General features: G+C 38.4%; 1 protein-coding gene across 5 annotated transcripts in view; it reads right to left on the reverse strand.

Annotated features, from left to right (window-relative positions):
- Positions 1–24,341, reverse strand: part of LOC145458812 (uncharacterized) — a 133,533-nt gene that overhangs the window by 77,151 nt on the left and 32,041 nt on the right. For all 5 annotated transcript variants that reach the window (XM_080337305.1, XM_080337303.1, XM_080337304.1 and 2 more), the window contains exons 18-40: positions 22,600–22,837; positions 19,527–19,600; positions 18,963–19,009; positions 18,361–18,437; positions 16,590–16,840; positions 16,416–16,533; positions 15,663–15,847; positions 15,465–15,598; positions 13,074–13,176; positions 12,867–13,011; positions 12,007–12,327; positions 11,432–11,559; positions 10,242–10,518; positions 8,623–8,698; positions 8,402–8,552; positions 7,767–7,957; positions 7,092–7,220; positions 6,270–6,409; positions 5,569–5,654; positions 5,417–5,505; positions 4,557–4,686; positions 2,294–2,427; positions 2,164–2,234 (exon numbers count right to left, since the gene is read on the reverse strand). In XM_080337305.1, the coding sequence (XP_080193431.1) occupies positions 2,164–2,234; positions 2,294–2,427; positions 4,557–4,686; positions 5,417–5,505; positions 5,569–5,654; positions 6,270–6,409; positions 7,092–7,220; positions 7,767–7,957; positions 8,402–8,552; positions 8,623–8,698; positions 10,242–10,518; positions 11,432–11,559; positions 12,007–12,327; positions 12,867–13,011; positions 13,074–13,176; positions 15,465–15,598; positions 15,663–15,847; positions 16,416–16,533; positions 16,590–16,840; positions 18,361–18,437; positions 18,963–19,009; positions 19,527–19,600; positions 22,600–22,837 (3,295 nt within the window). The remainder of the gene's footprint in view (positions 1–2,163; positions 2,235–2,293; positions 2,428–4,556; positions 4,687–5,416; positions 5,506–5,568; positions 5,655–6,269; positions 6,410–7,091; positions 7,221–7,766; positions 7,958–8,401; positions 8,553–8,622; positions 8,699–10,241; positions 10,519–11,431; positions 11,560–12,006; positions 12,328–12,866; positions 13,012–13,073; positions 13,177–15,464; positions 15,599–15,662; positions 15,848–16,415; positions 16,534–16,589; positions 16,841–18,360; positions 18,438–18,962; positions 19,010–19,526; positions 19,601–22,599; positions 22,838–24,341) is intronic.

Raw genomic sequence — 24,341 nt, forward strand, 5'->3', positions numbered from 1 at the left:
ATGGTCAGCAAAGTTTGTGTGAACTGGTTGCCCTAGGTACCAAAATTTTCTATAATGCATGAATGAATAGGTGGTAAATACATATATAAGATAAACCAATCTCCCGGGTTGCTTCGCACCAAGACCACCCTTTGGCTATCCGCTATTTGCTGATACTAGTCATCTACATTGGGAGTCCATTTACTTAGCTAGCTATTCTCGCCTAGACGCGTCATAAGTGCGAAAAATTTCAATAATCAATGATTGAATTGGTCCATATGATTGGGAATTGCATGTATATTGATATTAATTTTTATCCTCTCTCTGCTCACGTTAACAGATTTACCGGTAAAGCTGAGTGATGTGTGATTAAAAAGGTAGGACCCCTCGATAATAATTTTACATCTTCGGCTGTATATCCGTTGGCAGGAACGAAACGGAACTTCGTCAGGCCCCCTCAAAAAAACTTGGGTCTTGGGATCCCATAGGGTGATGAACCTACCGCCCCCCATCACGTCGTTCGCTTTTGCCAGGAATCAGCTGTACTGTTTAGCGAGCCAGTGCGAAGCGCGAATACTTTCGATAATTCATAATAAAATCGGCCATAAGATCGGGAATCGCATATATATTGCTATCGATTTCTTGTCCTCTCTGCTCACGTTACCAGATTTACCGGTAGAACTGAGTTAGGTGCAATGTTTCCTCTAAGCTGCGCACATGCGCAGTGCTGACACGGTCTCTGCGCACAGAAAATCTACGTTGCGCACAGCAAATCCGAAGTTATAACCTTTTTTTAGTCGTTACGCACTGTTGTCCAAGGGTCTGCGCAGTGAGTTGTTGAGTGTGAGCAGACTCATCAAAATGTAAAGCGAACATTGTGAGGTGTCTTGGAAATTGTAGGGCCCGTAACTAATATTTAAACATATTCAGGCGAGCGAACCGTTGGTATGACTTCGTTGCATGCTGTTATTTCGTGGCATACTGTCTGCAAAAATATAGAATTGCCCAACAGGGATATCGCCCAACAGGAATATCTAGTTTTAGATATCCCTGTCACCCAATCGTACTAAACTAAAAGACGCACACCATTTAAAATTGGTATTTCTTCACTGGCATATAATTATATATAATATATATAATAATACCCAAGTAGCCAATGTTCACCATTTCACCTCTTTGCCTTTGAGCTTCACCAACGTTAGAGCATACACTTCACGTCAATGAAAACACTAGTAATTTCTGCACACTCACGAACAACTAGGAAATATCCTAATTCCAAGAGAATTTTTTTAGTACATGAGAAAACATCAAAATGCTCATAGCGCATGGCATGAGTTACAAAAAAAGTAGCCCGAATACGTTTCCAACGTATAACGCATGGAAAAACAATGAATGAAAACCTAGGATTTTTAAAAGTCTATCAATTCTGACCACCCCTATTGTAGAGAGATGACATTTAGAAATTATGGGTCGAAATTAATTCATCACAGCAGTATTGTCAAAGAATATTTAAAGATGCGATCGACTGCTGCAACGTTAAATTGCATTGGCTCCTGCGAACAAGATTAATTTAGGATAACGGATCGTTTTCAGCAGTAAAATTCCAAAACAAATGTCGCAGACCTTCAAAAATCAAAACCAAACCAAAATGCAGTTAATACAAAAGTTTGAAACTCAAAATAAACTTCAAGAAAGCTCAATTTGAAAAAAAAATTGGCTGCTACCTTTTTCATGTAACGTGCGGTTCCACTGAAGTTTCTGCAAGGCGAGTAACAGCAACTTTTGCCGTGTGATAGTCTCTAATATGCTGCCGAATTTCTCTACACTGCACTGCCAAAATTTAACGAATTTTGTATAATGAATGTATTCTCATAGCTTTTACACGTAGCTGTTCATAAAGGATTTGCAGGTAACTTTTGAAAACTTTGGTACAGCAATAGGAGCATTGATACGTACGCTCAGTTCAAAGTTAACCATGAGCTCAATAATATTAGCCTTTTTTCAGCATACCGGTACTCAAAAAGGTCTCTGCTGCCACTCCATGCTGCTAAAAAGCATGTTAGAAAAAGCTCATCGACACCAACACTGTATATATTAGGAGATATGAATTATCATCGATTACCGCAATGCAAACACAGGAATCATATTAAAATTATAAAATATCATGCATGATCAAGATCATACCTGCAACAGGGTGCCACGAGAATCTCAGAAGTCCAAATTCACCATTGATCCAATTTATGATAGCCTCACATCTGTAAGAACCAAGCGTGCTTATCTCGTATCACAATACCGTTCGAAGACCAAACGTCACCTTGATTCCGATGTTTGTACAAGCACTCTCAATTCTCCATCAGACGCAACAGAATACACAGCGAAACCCTTGACTCTGTCACTAATCGAGGGCATGTTCATGACGTGAACACAGATTCCGCTGGATGATGCCACCTACATGATATATCATTAAAAAAATGAAGTTTAGCATCAGAAATCTAAGCGATCACCAATATAACATGAACTGAGATCAGCGAGACTAATTGCCATCAGCAAAATAAGACAAATCTATTGCCAGATATTGCATTATTGCTGGCGATGTCCACTAACTACCAGGAACTCTAATTTGAGAGAACTCAAATGACTGTGCAGATAACTTCATAATATATGAATAATCTATAATAACTGTGTAACGCACTAATCAGGCCAAGGAAGGGGTAGGCCTGCCTTAACAGCTGACAGTAAGTGACACAGGATATGAAGAAGCTATAAATTGCCAAGCTTATTGTACCAGTTTTATTGCGTTCACTGCCCCTCAAAATTCAATGACGAAGTACAACACATGTCTATCCTAATCATCCAATTACCATATATTCAGCATGAATTACAGGAAAAGCAAGCATGACGGGCCGCAACTGTGGAACAGTATTTCGACGACAATCCAAAAGTCTTCGAGCATGTCCACATTCAGGTCAATATACAAATAGGGCTGGGCACAATGATTCGAGTACTCGAATCTGAATCGAGTATTAATTTTAATGATTCGAGTCGAGTAGCAAAATACGATTTTTCGAGTACTGAAATTATAGGCTTAACGCCACAGAAAGTTAATTTATCAACGAGAATTATAGTTTCGATACTAATTTTCACTGTTTAGGCCTTGAAATCTTGATTGGCCGTATCGTAGCATACGAAACACGTAGTACAAAGCTACGAACGTTACAGGAAATAGCACATTTCTGGAAGTCATGATAATCCCACAACATTGTCACCTAGCGCAATCAAATCGGTATGGTCGAAAAAATACCAAAGTATCTTTAATGTGATGTATAACAGGCATCATATTCATTGTGGTCGCATAACTTTGACATACTACATTCTGTTATGACGTCATAATGAGTGATACTCGATTACTCGACTCGACTCGAAGCATTTTACGTGATTCAGAATCGAATCACTCAGGTACTCGATTTTGCCCAGCCCTATATACAAACAGATCCTACTGAATGACATTTTGACTTCGCCACAACATTTCAATCGCATGTCCTTTCAATATATCTGTTACTTCTCGTTCAGTTTGCACTGTGCATGCCTCTTATTCACATGCTCCAGGCCAAAGGGGGTGTCTGATTGAAAGACTAATCCAAGCCTTTACGATACCTTCGTATCTTTTCACTGCATCGCAGTCTTGTGGTGTTGTGAAAAGAGATGAAAATATAAGAAGAAAAACCAGAACCAGAACTTGATGGTAAGAAATCATTTTGGTAAACTAGGTGGTATGGAAATACACTGAACTTTTGCTTAAAAAATGGAACTTCAATAAAATTAAGAGCCGATATCATGCCTGATCCAAGGATGACTTTGATCACTGCGATTAATTGAAATTGCAGGAAGAATGTGACAATCCGTAGCCAAATACACAATGTGAATGCTGTGAATCTTCGAGAGATGTAGCAAGTGGTCAAATTCAGAGGGTCTGCCCCAGTTCTATGGAACCATTTCAGGAAATTTTATGAGATCAGCGAGCCGGTTAACATTACTGGTTATTGTCAATCTCATTTTGGAAACGGCTCAAAAATTCAACTTTTCTGAAAAGACCAGCTGTAAAATACGCAAATCCCACCACTGTATTATGTGTATATAGACGAATTCTAATCAAGAAAATATTTTTTTTTAAAGAAATATATCCGGCATCGTTAAAATAATACCAGGCCGAAAGATACTTCAATGCTCACACAAACGCTTCTTGTCCTTACAATGGACGTTATTTCACTTTTATTTAACCATCATAATAACTCGTATACGTCTCGTGACCTGCTCTAAAATTATAGTCTAACCGCGTATTATTTGCGTCATTTTTCTCTGCTTTCTTTTTTTTAAAACACGGATGGTTACTATTTATCAATTGATACAATACTGACAGTATTGTTATCATAAGTCTAATCCTCATGAATATTGTATGAGGATTAATTCCCAAAGACCCTAAACCAAGCATTAGTATCACAAAATAATTCCACCCGAAACTTGCCGAGCTTAAACAACATTACGCCGTATTGTTGCTATTCAGCGTGCTAATTCCTCACCTGCGAGCTGTCACAGGCCTGTTTCAACAGCCAAAACTGTATCGTGAATCCGTCAGCACAGTGGTCAATATCAGCCAAGCAAGGAATTCCCAGTAATTTGGCATAGGGGATTTCCAGCCATGCAATTTCACTGCAATGAAAATATGTATTTAAATATCTGTAGTCAATAAATGAATACACATACTCCGGTTGATTGATGGACACACACTACACAGCTTTGAAATTTAATCAGAGCAAGACACTGTGTAATACTGCGTTAACTCTTATGAAGTTGAATGATTAACCTCTCGGCACCGTTACGGCGTTACATCTGCTCGTTTTCAATGTAGCAAAATATAACGTTTATGTCTTCTGCGATTTATATTGTAGTGACTTGAACCAGAGATCATTCGCCAAGGCTGCTGTAAGTAGTCCAGGGAAAGTAAAATAACGCCAGTTTCACAAACGATTCACCATACCATAATCGCACAATCATATATGATTGTCATATCTTCGGTCTTACTGATCGTCGCGATACACCGTTTATATATGCTTAAAACAGGTATGTTTTCCGCATGATATGATATCAAATATGGAATGAGAATTTCAACTTGGTAGTGCAGGAAAGAAATATGCATTATCACGAAATACACCGTATATGTACACATAAAACAAAGTGACGAAAACTGAAAATGCAAGGATATCTGTGAATTTACCCTGGTTAAGAATGAATATGCATTTCATAATTTCTAAGCCTTTACATGGTAGGCATCGCATTGTATATTTTGTGCTATACTTCATAACATTCTCTGAGAACAATCTCAGGAAGCTGGGCATCAATGATTATGTGAAAGATTTTAACGAATCAAGTTCATCCACACCTGAAATCATTGTCGACGCTCGTCCTATTAGGACCAAATTCGACTCCTTTAAAATTTTCCAAACCCAGCCAGCTGCCATCTCCCATTATCTAATAACACATAGAGAATATTTATCATCAAAGGAAAAGCAGGAACAACATTGCAATTGGTACCTGGAATTCGTACAAATCATCAGTCGATGTGAGGACACCGCTGACCAATGGGAAGTAATTCGAAGGTGGTATTTTGTGGAAATCATCTACCAAACAATACAGTTTCTTTAGATAGATAAAATGGAATATTAATAATAATGTATATATAAGGAATCATTGCGTTCGTGTGGACAGGAAAATGGCGTATAGAATCATACAATAGCCTTCTGTCACTCACATCAAATGAAGACTTGAGCCAGGCAGTCAAGTGACTCTTAATCTACTGACATGGGACTAAAAATGAGAATTTCAGAAGCGAAAAGGATGCTTCGCAAAGTGATATCAATATGAGTGTCATCACTACCATAATAATGATTGATTAAAATTCATCGATTCATTTGTTTGTTGGTATCATTGCAAAACATCCCGACATTGCAATGTGTGAAAGTGTCAAAACTTGACATGGATTTGGCGCGAAAATGGAGAAAATAGGTATGCATACTGATGACGTATCATTACAATCAAGTAGAGAAGGCGAGTAGCAAATTATGTAAACAAAGCCATGAATTAGTACATGTTAGTTAGTATTCAGTAGTGACTTCTTTAATCAGTTGAATCCCTGACCAGGCACTGGTCACCCATCATCATCTAATTAATGATGCCTTGTGTAAGAAGATACGCATTTACACACAGCCTTCATTGTAGAGATCAAAACCTCTTACCAAAAGCAGCCACTAAATCCATGTCCTCTTCAATAATACTGACATTCAGAGTAAACGCGCCAAACTGGTCAGCACGAGTAGGTCCGATATAAAGTTTCGTCAAAGGATCAGCGTAAGTCAACCCACTATTTCTGAAGTCACTGTATAAACGGTATTGTGATTCTATACATATTACTATCAAGTCGGTCCTCGAGCTTTGGGCATGACAGGCACAAAACAAACGATCTCTTCAATATGCACTGTGTCACTCCATGGACTATTTCATATTTAACATGCTGCAGATTGTGTTTGGCAGCCCCTGTTGCAGTATGTAACTGTAGCGGGCTACTAAAAAGTTTGGCCAGAATTGCACGGCTGAGCGTTTCATGCTGTTTTTGGTCGAACATGAAGGCAAAGGAATTCTATCTTTGAATTGGGAATTCGGCTTTGTATCAAATATAGCTGACTACGCAAAAGAATATGGAAAAGTGTACTGCACAACTACAAAATAAAGACAGCCAAAAAATCTATGCCGAAAAATCTGAAACTATAGATAGAGGAAATGATTTATTGACACCATTCTGAAAAACATTTGTAAACATGTGTCACTTTGACAGTGTTGCCATGGCAGATACAAGTTTTAAACACTCCTGAAATGTAAGAGTAGTTCACGCAATAAAACAAAATGGACTACAGCTAACCACTTTACGATATTTTCAATATTTTATCGTATAGGGTCCCTGTTTAATAGCAGCCGGACATTTTAAATCTTGTTGAAATCAAGACCCTTCATTTATGCGTCTTTCGTTTTCAAGATCTATGACTCTTAATCAATCAACGTACCTAGGACCGTATGTGGCCGTTGTGAGAACCTGACAATCTGTTGTCCGCTCGAAGCAATATCTCCATATTCCATCATGGCTAAGTTGAATAATCAGGAAATAGGAATGTCCTTTCTCCACCTGTGCTAGTCTAAATCACAATTGTAGACATTTTAAATTTTCAAAAGCATCGTTTAGAACATTAAAAAGGACATATTTGTGACATTGCATTGTTATTACTTGCATAAAATGTGTAGTGCCATAATTCCAATCCCATTTACATCAATTGGTTGTGTCTTATATGCAGAGCAGTGAGACTACAAGCTTTACGAGTTTCACTGTTGCCCCATGCAAACATTCTTTTTTACAAGTTTAGTAACATATCTAACTTTTCCCTGCAATTGGCATGTATTGCTGTAGGCTTGAGTAAGTGTGGTGTGCCCCTTCCAACTGAATAAATACCGATTCTTCGACTCAATAACAATGTCCTACAATTATCCTGACAATTCACCATATTCCCCCAGTTTGAGTATATCCTAAATATTATTAAGTAGTTTTTACGAAATGTTTCTCATCCAACATAACAACAGCTGAATGCCACTGCGCTATTTTGGGTATAGCGCTGATTTAAAATTCATTGAATAACAAAATAACAGATGATGTGCAGAAAGTCATAAACGTAAACACTGAAATATACCTGTGGTCATTATCGGAAATTGATGATGACTCATTTGTGAATGATGTGAACTTCAAATCGTAACCATCTCCATTTTCCGGATTGTCAATATACAGAAGAAATCCAAATGTCTCATTTCCGTCACCATCCAATAGCATATTTCCAACAATGGTATCAGTCACGTTTTCCGCTCCAGTAGCAGTATCAGACAACTGTTGCAGTATCGAAGTGGATAGACAGTTAATTCATGCACATCGAACACACACACAAGATAGGCCTGCCTGTCAATGCCATACAGAACAACGATTAGCGATATGAAATGGATGGCTTGGATTCAGAAAAGCAGGAGCAATAATAATTACAATGCAAAATCGAATACTTGGTGATATGATTTTGAGTTGAGTTTTAGGCTTCCAATCAGGTCGAGTATTCAAGCATCACTCATCACGGCATATGAGTATGATGTCCGTGATGGTACAGCCGAACAACAGTAACATAAATCATATTGGAGGATTGTAGTTAGTGTCTGTTTCCTACATATCCATTGTCTTCAAGTTCAAATAACTTGACCATGATGCCTCTAGCATTACGAGAATACAATACACAATACTTCATGCAAGGTGAAAATCTAGGAGTGACGAACTGTGATCACTTACTCTAATCCAAACACCAATAGTAAGCCCATTGTAACATCTTATAAATGATCCAAGGCAGGTATCATTAAATTCCAACGATAAAGGCGTTTCAGTGTTGTTGTTGACTTCAGATGTTTGCATAACTATTTTCCAGCCATCAGCTGGATCAGATCTGTAATATTTTATCAAACACCGTGATTTATGTGGCAGTGTGCGGCAAGATATGCATTCTGTGATTATACTCAGTTCCATCTTTTCCATTGGACAGAATTGTGGACTCCGTGATTTCATGCCGTAACGGGATGATTTGGCCAAGCCCTGAAGAGGAGGATGGTCACTACGTAGTTATGGGAGGTTGGAAAAACGTTTATTGGAAACAACTTGTGTGCCACAAACTACAAACATGAATAGTTTTAACGAGATTGATACATCACAAGGCAATTATGTTTATATTAAAGGGGCACTGAGCTCTAAAAATGATGCGGTCTCAAATTGAAGGGCAAAACGAAAGAAAAATTTTGGCTGCAGCTGTTTTCTTCAGAACGCCACCATAATGGAGCTGTAATGTATTGAAATTTCCATAGATGCATCACGCTCCAGCAGTCACGCAGAGATCGAACTTTATGTCGTTGTCAGCCGATGTTATGAAGGAAATATGTTGTATTTACCGAAATATATTGTTCACGCCATTTTAAGATTTGAGCAATAGGGAGTGTTGTGAACCTTACCTAATTCCCTGAAGTGAAAACCCGACAGACCTTCGTGAGTCGTCTATTTGTGTGAATTATAGATAAGAGAAATAAATCGTACGATCTTTGGTGCATGTAATCTCTCGTGGCTATGATATATATACGAATGTAATACAGCGTATATACACATTCAATTCGCTGATTCGGAAGTCCGTTGCATTGCCGTATGTGATTCAATAAAGTTACAAGTCGTGGAGACAGAAACAAAATATATTCGTCAGTGTGATCCATCGAATACGTGTGCAATAGACAGGCTTCGTGGTACGTCAGCCAACAAGGCCATACGGCGTGGTTACGACGGTCCGTCGAACGCAAGGGAACACGCAGCGAATTGTAAACGCAACCTTTTGGAGTCAGATAAAACACAACTATATTGAACGAAACATTCGCTCTGCGTTATATTGTACACGCCAAGGTGGTTTAGATACCGCATTCAACGGAAGATGTCCAGTAAGGAGATTTATGTCAAAATCAGGCCTTCTGTATTCTATTTCCTGCATAACATCGGCTGACAACTATATAAAGTTCGATCTCTGCGTTACTGCTGGAGCGTGATGCATCTGTGGAAATTTCAATACATTACAGCTCCATTACTGTGGCGTTCTGAAGAAAACGGCTGCGGCCAAAATTTTTCGTTCGTTTTGCCCTTCAATTTGAGACCACATCATTTTTAGAGTGCAGTGCCCCTTTAAGGCTGTTCAAATAGTCCAAATTTTATTGGAATTATGATTAAATTGTTAAAACTTCTGAAAAAGCACAGTATACTAAATTTGGCTCCATTTGAACAAGCAGCAGCGATACAACTCCATTTAGGAATTATCTTTCATCACGCCAATGTAAATGTCACGAAATCATAACAAAGCTTGCGAGTGCTTTCTTCACAATGCAATACAACCTAACAAGTTAATCATAATTCTTGTGAAATTTGGAGGGGAAAGAGATTTTTTGAGCAGCCTCAGAGTCTATGCATGATGCAATGCACGTCATGAATCCTGGTCGTTTGAGTGGCAAGCAGCACCCAACAGCTAAAAACATAGGCGACATCACAATCTCAGGTATTCTGGTAGTCATAAATAGTAAGCTTTAAGCACAGACAAGTTTATCGCAAGAACCTGCTATCTCATAAACAACGTCTTGATCGAGAGCCTCTGGAAATATGTAGACATCGTCAATCTCAAACGAGCCATCGCGATATTCTTGATCTTGGTAATTTCCAATCCTCAACAAGGACTCTTCGCAAGTGAAATTAGATTGCGAATCGGTAATATTCCCTCGAAATAGCCTCGGTACTGCTTCATATCTTTCAGCGTATCGTACAAATTCTCCCTTGTTCAAATTCACATAGAGGCCGTCGGCTTCAGACCAGGCAGCCACAAAATGAATCCATCTCTGCAAACATATCTTCCTCGTTACCGATTCATTAAAATACAAGTTGGTACTGTATTTTAAGGTTTCGTCAGAATGACATTCTTGTGTCAATGTCGAGTAGGGGAAGACTGGTATTTATAATTAGCTTTCGGTTTCATGATCATTAATTTAATTTTATTTTGAACTATGAGCTGTGCATGATGCACTTTTCAGCGACGAAGCAATCGATATTGGGGCTAGCAAGACACTGTACTAGCTGATAGGCTCTCTCCGAGTCAAGCTTGATCCTGTGAGGAAACCCGAAGCCATTTTCAAAGTGTCTCGATCTTGGCCATGTCTGGGCCATTGCACATCAACGAGATATGCCCATTCGTATCAGCTGATTCTCCCTCAACGGAATGCTGTTGCCATCGCAGAAACCGGTTAAGCTACTGAGGAATAATGATGTTTGTTGGCACAGGAGAATAGCTAATTTTGAGAAAAAGAAGCATCAATATTTGAGACTGTAATTAATCTCAGCTTTTCAAAACGCTTTACTTAGCGTTTTTCCGAATGTTGTTGACCCCTGCTCTAAAGTATACGATTGGTCAAATGCCTGGTGCTGTGTTAACCACATAATTGTCTACAAGCAAATTACCTTTATGGGCCCTGTTGCTAAGCTAAAATACAGAATAGTCTTCTCTCCCTACCATTCTTTTAATTAACCGAATAAAATGTAGTATGATTAGACTTGAACTAGAATGTGAATAGGCATTAACTGCTAGGATTCTATCATACTGATTTCATTACATGTCGCAAGGAATATGCATGGGATCGGGACTCCAGTCGAATTTGAATTCAAACAGTTGCCTGTGGCAATATTGCTTTACTGCCGGGAAATTGAAATTTGAACATGTTTATAAGAGCATTATTAAAGTCAAGTAAAGTCCCCTGCCTGCTTTGTTGTCGGTACATCAAGGTGCCACATTCTTTCGTTCTCCACAACAGCAACGTGAAGATTTAAATTCACTGGATCGACGAATACCGACAACCCGCCACAAGCCTCAACCATATTCCAAACTCCTAAAAGTACAAATGCAAAAGAACTAGTATCTCAGAGATTGAATACAATCGTATCTAAAATAACCAAGGAAAATACATTGAGCGCAAATGTAATAGCAATATAAGAAGAATGTGGCAGAAGAAAACGGCATACTGTAAATGAAAATGTAATAATATCAAAAGCAGGAAGGTTAGAGTGAATTGTAGCAATAATAATATGAAAATAAAAACAGTGATATAAATCACCCAGTGAGAATCACGCTTCAAAGAGATTAGCAGGATTTGAAATTTGTAGTGTGAATCCCACAAAAACTGAGTAACATGACTTTACAAAATACGTTAATTGCCACACGAATTACAGTACTAAGGCAGTTTGCGGAATAATCCATTACAATAAAAAGAAACAGATATCACACCAATCGCATTCACTACATCAGCGTACACGGAAAATATATTCCAGAAATTTACCCGTATCGAGAATTCGAAGGTGCGAAGAAGTAGGAAATCGAACAATGGACAGCCAAAGGGAGATCGAAGTACCAAATTGACAGTATTCCGAGCCCAAACGACCCCAGCATGGGTCCCCATAAGTGCGAGCTTCCTGCCCATTAAACCGGACTGCCCTGTTCCGCACGCCAATAGCGACGGCGTGAGGGTATTTTCCGTGAAGAAATGTCCATTCCAATGGTCGCCAAGCATGGGTGTCATCACGATCAAAAATTGACGAATATGCGATCGACGGTGCACCAAAGTATAAGATATCGTCCATATTCAGATAAACAGGTCTGTCTATAATAAATGTCATATATTTGAGAGAGAAAATATATACGAGTACACGATGGACTAATCTAGAAACCACAGCACTCCCACACTGAATACCAGGAGCCACACGAACCCAGTTTCCACGGGACTTGATTCAATTTCAATACCAGATTATAATTCATGAATAAGACAATCAGATAGAAGTTTCAACTTGGTCTTTGCGTCATCCCGTCATATTGAGCTGAACTTTGAGTTGGCAAATATAATGTGGACCAAAGCTGCAAACCTAGCATGGTGCACAATCCGATCAGCACCCGTTATAACTGAAAGGATTCAAGCAGTACACTTAATTTGTTTGACACATAGAAAAAGCCTAGAAGTGGGCCATGCTACAAGTCGGCAGACACCATGAATACCCCAAACAAAGACAAAAAAACTACACTTAATTTGTGTGACATATATGCTACTCCAACTTGAATGAACTCATGCACTGATGGCGATGGATTAGCATAACAGCCTGGTCATTATAACCGATAGGAAATATGGAAAAATTGGTCAAATCATACCATTCGGCCTAGGTATCTTAATGACATCAGTAACATGAGCATCCGCAATTGACAGTTGTCTCAGAATCGGACATCTCACAACTTCATTATGAAATTGGCGGCAAAACAGCTGGAAACCAGTGTCATCTGACTTCCGATGATATTCCTGAAAAACATATTGTGCAGCGTGAGACTGAATAGTCATCAATATAAACAAATTTACTTTACCGAGCTTCCAGATACGAATCCGTGGCATATCAACTGCATGACACAAGGTTGACTTTGGCATATGCCTGTGTAAGACACCCTATCTCCAACGCCGGTAAGAGCCCTGTCAGAACGATGATATCACACCACAGGCTTGTAAATTTAATCAGAGGTGGTCAATGTAGTCGTTGTTGATACTACATCATGGAATTAGAAGTAATGCCGTAAAATTAGTACAAGTAGTGCACAAGTCCAAGTAGAGATTTCCAAATCAGCTGAAAACTACTATAGAGCCAAGTAGAAAAGGACCATACCTAAAAACTACTTGAGTATTTTAATAAATCTGATTTGGTCGAAGGGTTGCATAGTTGTAGCAGGTATTCTGAGGTTGCTACTTTCAAAATTTCAATATTTTGTGGCCAACACGAAATGACTCATGACACAGCAAATGGCATGAAATATATCCAGAAAATGTTATACAGGGGATTCTTCATGCGATTCTTATGATAATGTCACTTGAATTGATGCAAACCTATCTCAAAACTACTTTCTCCTTCCCAAAATCGAAAGTGAAACGATTAGGTAGATTTGCCTAAATAAGTGGAAGTACTCTGAAAACATGACTGCTTTAGTGTGTACTGCAACTCTGCAGGTGCTACAAAACCTACCCGAGTACTCCTAAAAATTATAATTATTCAATAACTGACCATTATGGGGTTGTTCAAAAATAACGTTTTTTTCCGTATTCCGGGGATTCAATTATATTATTAGATTGCCTAAAAAAACACAGCACACCAAATTTGGCTCAATTTCTAACAGTAGCAGCCGAGGCTGAGCCAATTGAAATTTATCATTTATTATTTAAAAATTAAAAAAAAATTTAAATATTACTGTACACCTCAAATTGTTGACTTGTCTACGAAAACGATGAAAAACAAATTTGAGAGAGAGAGAGAGAGAGAATTCTTTTATTCGTCAACCATGAAATATAGTAAAGGCAATGTCCACAAACATTCACGTCCAATAGTATACATTTTTTTTTAATTTTCCCAACTATATTTTACACGGTGTAGACTGGGAGACCCGATATGACCGAAGTCTTCTAGGCCGGAGTCACCCAAGCATATTGGCAGTATAATAATAATATGAATCAATTTCTTCTCTCAGTCGAGTAGCACCGCAAAGACAGCAACACTAGTGAAGGACGGTTATCATAGTTAACAGTGTGATCAGACAATTTGACCCATGTACACAGTGGTAATATTATTGTAACATATAAAATGAAACAAAACAACAAACAACATCACTGAGGTCATGAGATATGTTCTTCTTAGTACTTGGATATTATAAATTTGCAATAGCGAGCTTTAAACGTATGATAAGGAAGAGTACGGTAGATAGTTGGTACGTTGTTCCAGAATTTCACACCTATATGAGGTAGGGAATTTCTTGACAGTTTTGATGAATTCAATTTAACAAATAGGGACTGATTCTGTGAGAATCTTGTGTTATAATGGTGAATTGAATTGGAGCATTGAGAAAAGTTGTGAAAATAGTCAGGTAATGTTCTTTCATTATATTGTTTCATGATTTTTACAATTTCAAATTCATACAAATCCGAGACCTTGAGAATGCCCAATTTTCTAAATTCAGGACTGACACTACTACGTGCAGGTATATTGACGCAATTCTAATCCATGGAATCAAAGTTATTTGAGTTTTTCATTAATAATTCTGAGTCAATGGGATAATTCTGGGTCAATGCTATTTTTGCAAATTTAAAACTTTCAACTGCAATAACTTTGCTTCTACAAGTTGGCATTGAGCAAAAATTGTTATGCATCGTTCTGTTGCGATTGAAGATTTTCACGCATTAGAACTTTTCCTGTTTGGAAATTACCAAGGTGTCAACAACACCAGGCTTGAGCAGAGAGTTATGTCTAGATATTCAAATCCCTGCAATAAGCCCAGTGTCTTGATGGCAATGTTCATGCACAATTGCAGTCTACCTGGAAAATTCCTATGGTGTATTCGAAAATGCGTCTCAAAGATATACTGGAGATTTCACGGCGGCAGTAGGAAAAGCATTCAATATTACTCAAGTTGAAATGGTGGTGGTGATGCCAAATTTTGTCAAAGTAATTTGACTATTTTAACAAGAAATTAGTGTCAAAAAGTACCAGTAGAGATGTACACTGTACAGTCAGCGAAAGTATCTGTGCAATAATTCACAGCCGCTGTCAAAAGCTTGACATGTGAGCAGTGTGACAAATGTCCGTGAGGGCCAATAGCAATATCAAGAGTTGGTTCACAAACCCCTTCCTGCGGGACTGATTTAAAATTTTCAATGCATCATTATTTGGGGCCATTCATAATGCATCAGCTTTGAAATGCATTATCGCGAGAACTCACGCGTTCACTTCCAACACTCTGACATCGACAGCATGATGAGGACATTGAATTGTGTGAGGATTTGTGTCGAACGGCTCTTTGGACACAATCCAACGCACTATGCTTTCGGAGTTTTCAAAAACTGTAACATTCATCTGAACGAGAGGTGAGCATAGATATGAAATTTAGAAATAGAGCATAAATCGACAAGAATATTACTTCGGGCGTTTCATCTGGTTCCCCATCAAAATACAGGTTGCATTGCCATGTGCCGTTTACTGAATGGATGACTGATCCCAAATAATTGACTCCATTGCTAAAAGACGATTTGGTGCAAGTACACTTGGCAAGAGATTCATCCTCTTGCTGTTTGTAAACCGTCCCGGGAATAGTCCTCACTTTTTCTGGGAAGTAAATTATCAATCCACCCGTACATACGATACTATTAATTCAGCAGCAAGTAGCATTTCAATGTATCAGTGAACAAGATCATTATAACTGCAATGAAATCGGTAAAACTGTACACAATCACTGTAGAGATATATTCGAATTCACCTCGAATTGAATAATCGAGCATTGCAGCTCATTATTCATTCAAGTTGTATCTATTCTTATCATAAGACAGCAACATGACAAAATGCAAAGGTCAGTAATATTTCGAGTAACTTACACTTGGTTCCTAAATCAATCGTAATCTTTAACATAGTAATGCTCAACCATTCGAATAATCAAATAGATATTGCAAGACACCCTGATGAGCAATATAATAATGATACATCAACTTTTCAGTGAAATGGTGCATCTAATGGTGAACATTACATTTCCCTATGCATCTAACTGCTAATGCTAGTTATTAAAAGATTTATAGGATGTACTTACGCATATACGTAATATTAGCACTACAAATAGCAGTAGTTTTCCAGTGACTAGCTTAAATCAAGTCCGCATTGTTGTCTAACAATATCGACTTACCTTTAAAAGAAGACAAAGGATATTCTGGAATATTGACACCCAACTCTGCTATTTTCGTTCGTAAAACATCTGACGTGGAGTGAAATCTTGGATGGGCAATAATTGCAAAGTAGTATGACTGAAAAATTTTTGATGTTATACATTTCAAATTCTCAATCACTGAGGCCGGCATACTTTTGGTACAACTTCGTCAAAGAAACTTTTAGCATCAGTCTCCATTGCAGTTTTACCGTTGTGATTGCAGTAAGTCCGTGAACCGATGTCAAAGCCAAGGTAATCATACGCTTGCAGAACAGCACAACTATGCATCTCCTTAGACAGTATTACATGCTTATCCACTTCCGGTAAGACACGGATTCTTATGTAACCAAATGTGTCTTCATCTATAAGCCCGGATTCCAGTTGAACGAATAAATACAATGGTCCTAAACAAAAAAAATTTTCATTTGTAATGTTATCGATGGAAGACTCAGTAAAATCTGCTAGATGCTATCCTTGTTGTGAAAAATATTACTTACGATGCTCCACAGTAGGTATATATCTTGTTGTAGTGGAATAGGAGTAGTCGATGGGAAAATCAAGTTTTAGTATGATTTTCATTTTCTTTTAGTTGGTCATGTTATGTCAACTCATTGTGTCACATTGTATCAATGTCCTTGAAAATGGATATAACTATTCTGCCTTGTCACATTGTGTCAAACATAACCATGGTCCTGAATATGGCCGAAAAAATATTCCCAAGCTATTCTGATTCCACTACGACGGCATATATATATAAAGAGAGAGAAAGGGAGAGACAATATTTGCAGTATTCGTCAACCGTGCACACTGGGCAGGGCACATACATTGCAAAGATGCAATTGCGTGAAACAAATATACAGATGAGCTTGTTGGAGGTACAGAACTTCAATATACAATTGCATAGTATATTCATATTGAAATGAACCCGAACATTTTGGGCTGACAGTCGTAAGGGGCAATTGTCAGCAACTAGTAGAGAATGGAAAAGGACATTGTATATCAACAATAGTATCACAAAATATGAGATATACAGATATGCAACATATAGTTTGATATGACAGTGTCATCCAAGCAGATCCACCGAGGCGAGGAACATCTCACTACAAAAGTCGTTGCACTGAAAACTTTAATGTAACTAACAGAAATATAAATGTAGAGAGAAAAGCAGCATAGTTCTCAAATCTGCTATTTGTAACTTGGTGCAATACATTTGTGATGAATTACCTTCAGGCGGGTTAAAACAATTGTTTTTGGAGACCCGTAAAATGCTTTGAAAGGAAAGGAAAGGACGTAGTTTATTTTTGTCCTTGATGTTTTTTGCGGCATATACACCGACTCATGATATACATACACACGATCTGCGCATATGCATACCATGAGTGCATGATGTGCATATGCCGCTGGACAAGGAAGTGCAGATATAGCCTTTACGACTTTCTAAGTCATGCACCACCCCTCCACGCTATCCCAGTAATGCATGAGCGCCAAGCAGGGAAGCCATGGATACCAGTGTTACTAATCAGGTCTTTGGTCTGACCCGGCCGGGAATCGAACCCACGACCTACCGATCAAGAAGCCGGACGCTTAACCATTACGCTATCTTGATCGGGAAGCTCTGTCATACATGATTTGAATTGTGGTTTTGACTTTTTATCAGGACATCAGAGGACAAATAGGCTAGTTTGAACAGTTATTCCAATCAGAAAGATCTTCAACAAGATGACAAGTACTGAGGAAGTTGTTACATAGCCTTAATTGAGCAGAGTAAAACACATACGATTTGACTGAGCTGTAACAGTCCTATTCATGTGACCCCCATCTCCACCCGAATTTGATCAATGTTTTGCCACTAGCCAATAGCTAATATAGCTATACGTAAAAGCGAATAGCGCCTCTAGAGTGCTATAGAACTAAATAATCCCACCTCCTATCATTTCACAAATAGCATCAACCTCCTTCCAGCATGAAATTTGGTGAAGAGGCTCGGTATTAAGAATAGCCCTGTAAATATAGAGCAAAGTGGATTGCAAGCATGATTTCCTAAAAGCTATTCAGCGGAGGCAAGTAAGGCAGTGCCTCGCCTGCGGTCAGGATATTTAAAAGAAAAGTGAAAACCTTCGGCTGACAACACTGCTCACAGTGCTCAGCAAAACGGAAAAAAAATTGGGGCAAAATATCCAAGAGTGTTCTCCGGGTTATAAGGTTGCTGATTAGGAATGTGACATTAGTTTTATCAGATTGACTATACTGTAGAAGATATGTACACCGAATTACTTGCTAGTCCCCTTAAAACTGCAAATATATGATTTTGGAATGCAAGAACACAAAATGATATGATCCTAATTTCTTCGCGAGCGATCATGAAAACATTATTGAGTTGATTTCAAAACACTGGTACGCAATTCTTAATTTCAACACCTTCAGAATATTTCAGATGTCGCTTACCACCCATATCCAATGTCACATATATATCAAGACATCACATTCTCGGGGAGTGTATAAAACGAAAACGAAATGATAACTCACGCATTGCAGATGTAATACAAAGGGAAATTGCCATCAGCAGTAGCCTCCTGCAGTAAACGAAAGATTCAATAGAGAGATACATTAGTATCGTGTAACAAAACGACATTGCACATGCTTTATCACGATATGCGAAGAATGCATATGCACAAAATACTCGCGCCCAATCAATTCAGAATATAATTGACAATTTACTAAATATTTCAAAAAACTGAATTGTATTAAAGTTTGATGATTTGTTGGATATATACAGACTGCAGAGTAATGAAACATTAAAAGTTTATCTAAACTTCTCCTCTGTGACGAGGGTGTCTCATAAAAAATCATAGAAATAATATCAGGAGGTCAGAATATTGGCCTGGTTTAAAATAACCACAGATATCGAAATACTATGAGTACTTACGTAAAGACTAAGCAATGCTACATTTTTTATCTACTCGAAATAATTTAAATCTACTCCAGCAATGAAGTTAGGTGCATTCAATATCAAGACTCGGGTGTCATCCCAAATCGCTAAAAATTATGCTGTAAAATAGTCTCATTTAAAAGAATTTATCATATACTTACACATTGATAACCAGTTATGCAACCTGGTGTTACGTGAGTTAAATTTGTTCTCGTTTGAAAAACAACTGAAATGCCTGAAAACAAATTTCAACATATTGTCAATTATTATAAATGACGTGATGTAATCTAAATCCGAACAGAACGAGAGAATTTGGATTGGGAAATTTGCAGGAAATAAATTTCATAACAAAATGTCAATGTCCAACACATAAATATAAGTTAACAGTCAGAAGTAATGGAGTGAATCATGCGGAATGCTTATATCAGAAATATAAAACGGATATTATTCTATCGTGTTCATTCAAATTCCCTCGGAGACATGTCTTTCTCGCCAAAATTTCATCAAGTGTGTTCATTGTTCATTTACATCAAGGGTCGGCAACCTACGGCCCGCGGGCCGGATCCGGCCCGCCAAGCGAAATCGTCCGGCCCGCGACATAATAATTAGTTATCACAAGAATACGGCCCGCCGCTTCATAATGAGTTTCAATCTGCAGTGCAGCGCTGCATGAAAAAAATGCGGCATTGCTGCGATATAATAGTAGCCTACATCGTATTAGTCTATATAAAACGAAGGTGGTTGAAGTAGATGGAGATAGACTGGATCAATGCTTATCAATCGGGTGTATCTCGCAACCGAAGGTGTTCCATGCTTTTTTAAAGGGATAATCACTCTAACGGGGTGTGACAATAAAGGTGTTCTTCCTTTGCTTCAAAAGCGCTTGGAGCATCTCAGACGCAATGACGGAATCTCAAACTATTCAATTATAGATAACTAGCCTCCGTATGTTAGTTAGCCTGTCTATAGTTTGATTTTCCAGAAGGCATTGTGTGCCAAGACAAAAACCTGAATAGTGTTTTGGCCACAATGGTGAAAACTGTTAATATGATTTTTGTCTCATCAACTGAATCAGTTACGTCAGATATTACTATATAGAAGCAGAGAACCAATATGGCGATGTCAAGTAGACCTATATCTGTCATGTTCGCTCATTGAGTCGAGCAGCTATGCTTACACGAGTGTATGAACTGAGAAATGAAATAGCAACTTTCCTCGAAAATACAAATATCGCCGACTCATAATCTTGTAATCGAAAATGGGTATCTCATCTTGCTTTCCTGGTACATTTAACGTCACATCTCAACAAATTGAACTTGCAACTTCAGGGGGAAAACAACTACATACATGAGATGTTGAGGCACATTCAAAACAAATCTGTGACTCTGGAAATATCAACAGTACAACGAAAATTATGCTCACTTTCATATACTGGAGGAGAGAAAACCTAGTACCAACACTACATTTGTAACTGTGATACGAAATTTAACTACTGAATATTCACCCGCTTTTCCGACATTCCTTGTCCACAAAATGAATCTGACTATTCAGTACTCTGTTTAATGCGGACGCCAGTACCATTGCCTGAAAATTTCAAATGGGCCTTCCTGAAATGCGATGCAGTTGAATTGAATGACAAACTTCATACAAAGAGCATATCGCTGAATGACTTGGACAAAGAGTACGTTCTTGAAATTGGTCTTTATCCCAGCTTGACCAGCAATGCAAAAGAAATTGCAACGATTTTTGGAAGCACGTACGCATGTGAACAATAGTTTTGAACAATGAAATTCACGAAGAGCAAGCTAAGATCACGTATTTCGGACATCCATTTTGAATAGGGTCTCATTCTTGTTTCATCTGACTTGTTACCAGAAGTTGAAAACCTTTCACAAAGCAAGCTGCGTCAATTGTCACAATTATTCTGTGTCGTTGAAGTGTAAATACATGTGTCTTTGGATTGGTATGATTGAGATTGCAGCAAAGTAGGATAATACCGAAGTGAGGGTTGTACACCCGAAATTTGGCCCGCGACTAGCAAAAGGTTGCCGACCCCTGATTTACATGATGCTTCAGCTATTATCATAACTAGGGCTGGGCAAAATCGAGTACCTGAGTGATTCGATTCTGAATCACGTATTCCGGTTCGAGTCGAGTCGAGTATTCGAGTATCACTCATTATGACGTCACAACAGAATGTACAATGTCAAAGTTCAAATATATACCTTTTATGCCACCACAAAGAACATACTGCCTGTTAACCAACACATTAAAGATACTTTGTTATTTTTTCGACCATACCGATTTCATTGCACCTCTTGACAATGTTGTGGGATGATCATGACTTCAGAAATGTGTTATTTCCAGTAACTTTTATAGCTTTATACTATGTCTCGTATGCTTCGACATGGCCAATCAAGGTTTCAAGGCTTGCTCAGTGGAAAATAGTATCAAAATTATAATTCTCGTTAGTAAATTAACTTTCAGTTGCGAGGAGCGTATAATCTCAGTACTCGAAAATATTATTTTTTACTACTCGACTCGAATCATTCATATTACTACTCGATTCAGATTCGAGTACTCGAATCATTGTGCCCAGCCCTAATCATAACTAGATATCAGTGTTAGCAATCACATCTTTGGTCTGAACCTGCCAGTGATTGAACCCACGGCCACCGATCAGGAAGCAGCTCCACCGTAACTCTATATCAGGGGCTCGGAACCTTTTTCGCCTGAAGAGCCATATAGGCCCAATTTTTTTCCATTCAAACTTCCAAAGAGTTATACATGTCCATCAACTGTTACGTCACAATTGAAAATTCGTGACGTCATGGTAGCACTTATTCAAATTCACTACACGCGATTCGTCGAGAGCTCCTCATTTTCTTAGTAAAACCTCGTACTCATCATGATGCTGGTAACATTATTTGAGCATGTGAAACGTGAGTTGCGAGAACGTAGCTTTATCGTGATGGTCCTTTTAAATGCAAGAACCCATGATCGCATGCGTAAGTGGGACCAAACATATGGTCACTACAGCAGTTTATACCCAATGTAAAGTGTGATACATCAGTGACATGGGGTAGGGGAGGCAAGTGAGGCAGCGCCTCACCTGTCGCCAGGAGTGAAGGAAAATTGTCAAATCTTCAATTACTATTGGTATTTTAGATCAATGTTCATGAACGATTGGATTTTGAACATTTTCTCCCAAATGAGAACAAACCAGTTACTTACCGGTACCGGTCAACCCAATTGGGTCAGAGATTTCCTCGATAGCTTGTACCTTCGCTAACGTTCTGTTTCCCAGAAGGTCAGAGCCCTTTCTGTTACACTTCATGGCGGAATAGAAATAGTCATTGTGCCGGGGGGTTGGGAACATAAATTCATGTTTCGGGGTGAGTTGGATGCAGGACCCTGTCCTGGTGAGCCTCTCCCATCCAGGGAGGCAACTTTGCACTGGAATGCATTGAACCTGGAACAAACGGCAGGCATGGAACTCTTGCAGATTGTGACGAATCCGCCATTACTACTTCAGTTCACGCATCACACTACTTGTAAGTAAAAGTCCAACCTAAACCTGGATTTGGATCCACGAAAAATTCATTCGCAATAATGACCGGATTCAGATTGAGTAGGTTTTATAATCATTTTTGTCATGATACTTATCTATGAATTTGAGCTACTACCAGATTGGAGCATGGGTTTGAACATGACACCGATCGATATTTCGATCTGGATTTGTATTAGAAAATAATAAATCCGTTCATCTCTGGCAAGAGCATACCACCTTGCCAGTTTACTCCTTGTGGATATTTATTACGATATCAGAATAACTCAAGAACGGTACTCAAGGTCGGTCGTATATTTCGAATGACCGACACCCAACTGAAATAATTCGATAGGAAAGTCAATAATAGGTAATATTGTTGCCAGGTGAATGATGATCCACAAAATATTTCAGTTCAGTGAATTATTATTAATAATATAAACAGATCAATTCACCACAAGATAGCGATACAATGAAAAGATAGTAGTAGGGTGTCTAAACGATCGGGAGTAGTACTTGAAATCAGACACCCACCTGGACCTAGGTGATGTAAAGAAGAGGCATGTACACTGAATGAAGTGTCGATCGATCTCGGGCGCTCACTAGTATTTATTCAGTGGAATAGGATTGTACTTTAACTTGAATGTGGACATGCCAGACATTGACATTTACCGGGATTAATCTGATGAAAAACACCACTCGAAGAAAATTCACATTGGGCTTCGAGTGTATATGACAGGCATCAGAAGGCAATCAACCTAAACAATCAAAATTTTGACATTTTTTACCCTAAAAAACTTGATTTTGACCTAACGTATGGAAATTAGGTGTGGTCCCACATAATGTTAGAATTGTACTACTTATCTTCATTTCTGGTTGGAACTGTCTGTCCTTACAAAGTAGCTTGGCCTGAAAAAACTTTAGAATTAAAAACTGACAAATTTTTAGATAAAGAAACTTTATTTTAACGAAATCAGGCCCTACGAAGAATTCCAGTAGTTACATCACATGTTATGGTAGAAATAATTAAAATTTGTTGTACGGTAGCACAACGAAAGATACTTTCCTACATTCTCGGGTAGAAAGTTTCTGTCCTTACGAAGTAGCTTGCCAAGAATGGAGAAAGAACGTTCAATAGCAGCAGTTGTTAGTTGACAACACTGAAGTTGTGCGTATACTGCTGGTGACACACCGTGTTGCTTCATTCGGACAGTGGTCTACATCACAATTATTCATCATGCGCTTCTTGATATAAGAAGCATGCAATGTCCACGAAGTCTTGCTTCAGATAGGATACTGCGGTACGTTGAGCATAAAACCATGTCAACCTATTTGCTTCATTTGTATGTTTATGATTCACATTGAGCAGACAATGGGCCGTATACAAAGGGGAGATAGCGTAGCCTTGACAATAAGCGCCTAGCGCCTA

This window comes from Botryllus schlosseri, chromosome 16, assembly GCF_051294905.1.
Source record: "Botryllus schlosseri isolate E-star chromosome 16, Bs_hap1, whole genome shotgun sequence".
In the NCBI taxonomy this organism is placed as follows: Eukaryota; Metazoa; Chordata; class Ascidiacea; order Stolidobranchia; family Styelidae; genus Botryllus; species Botryllus schlosseri.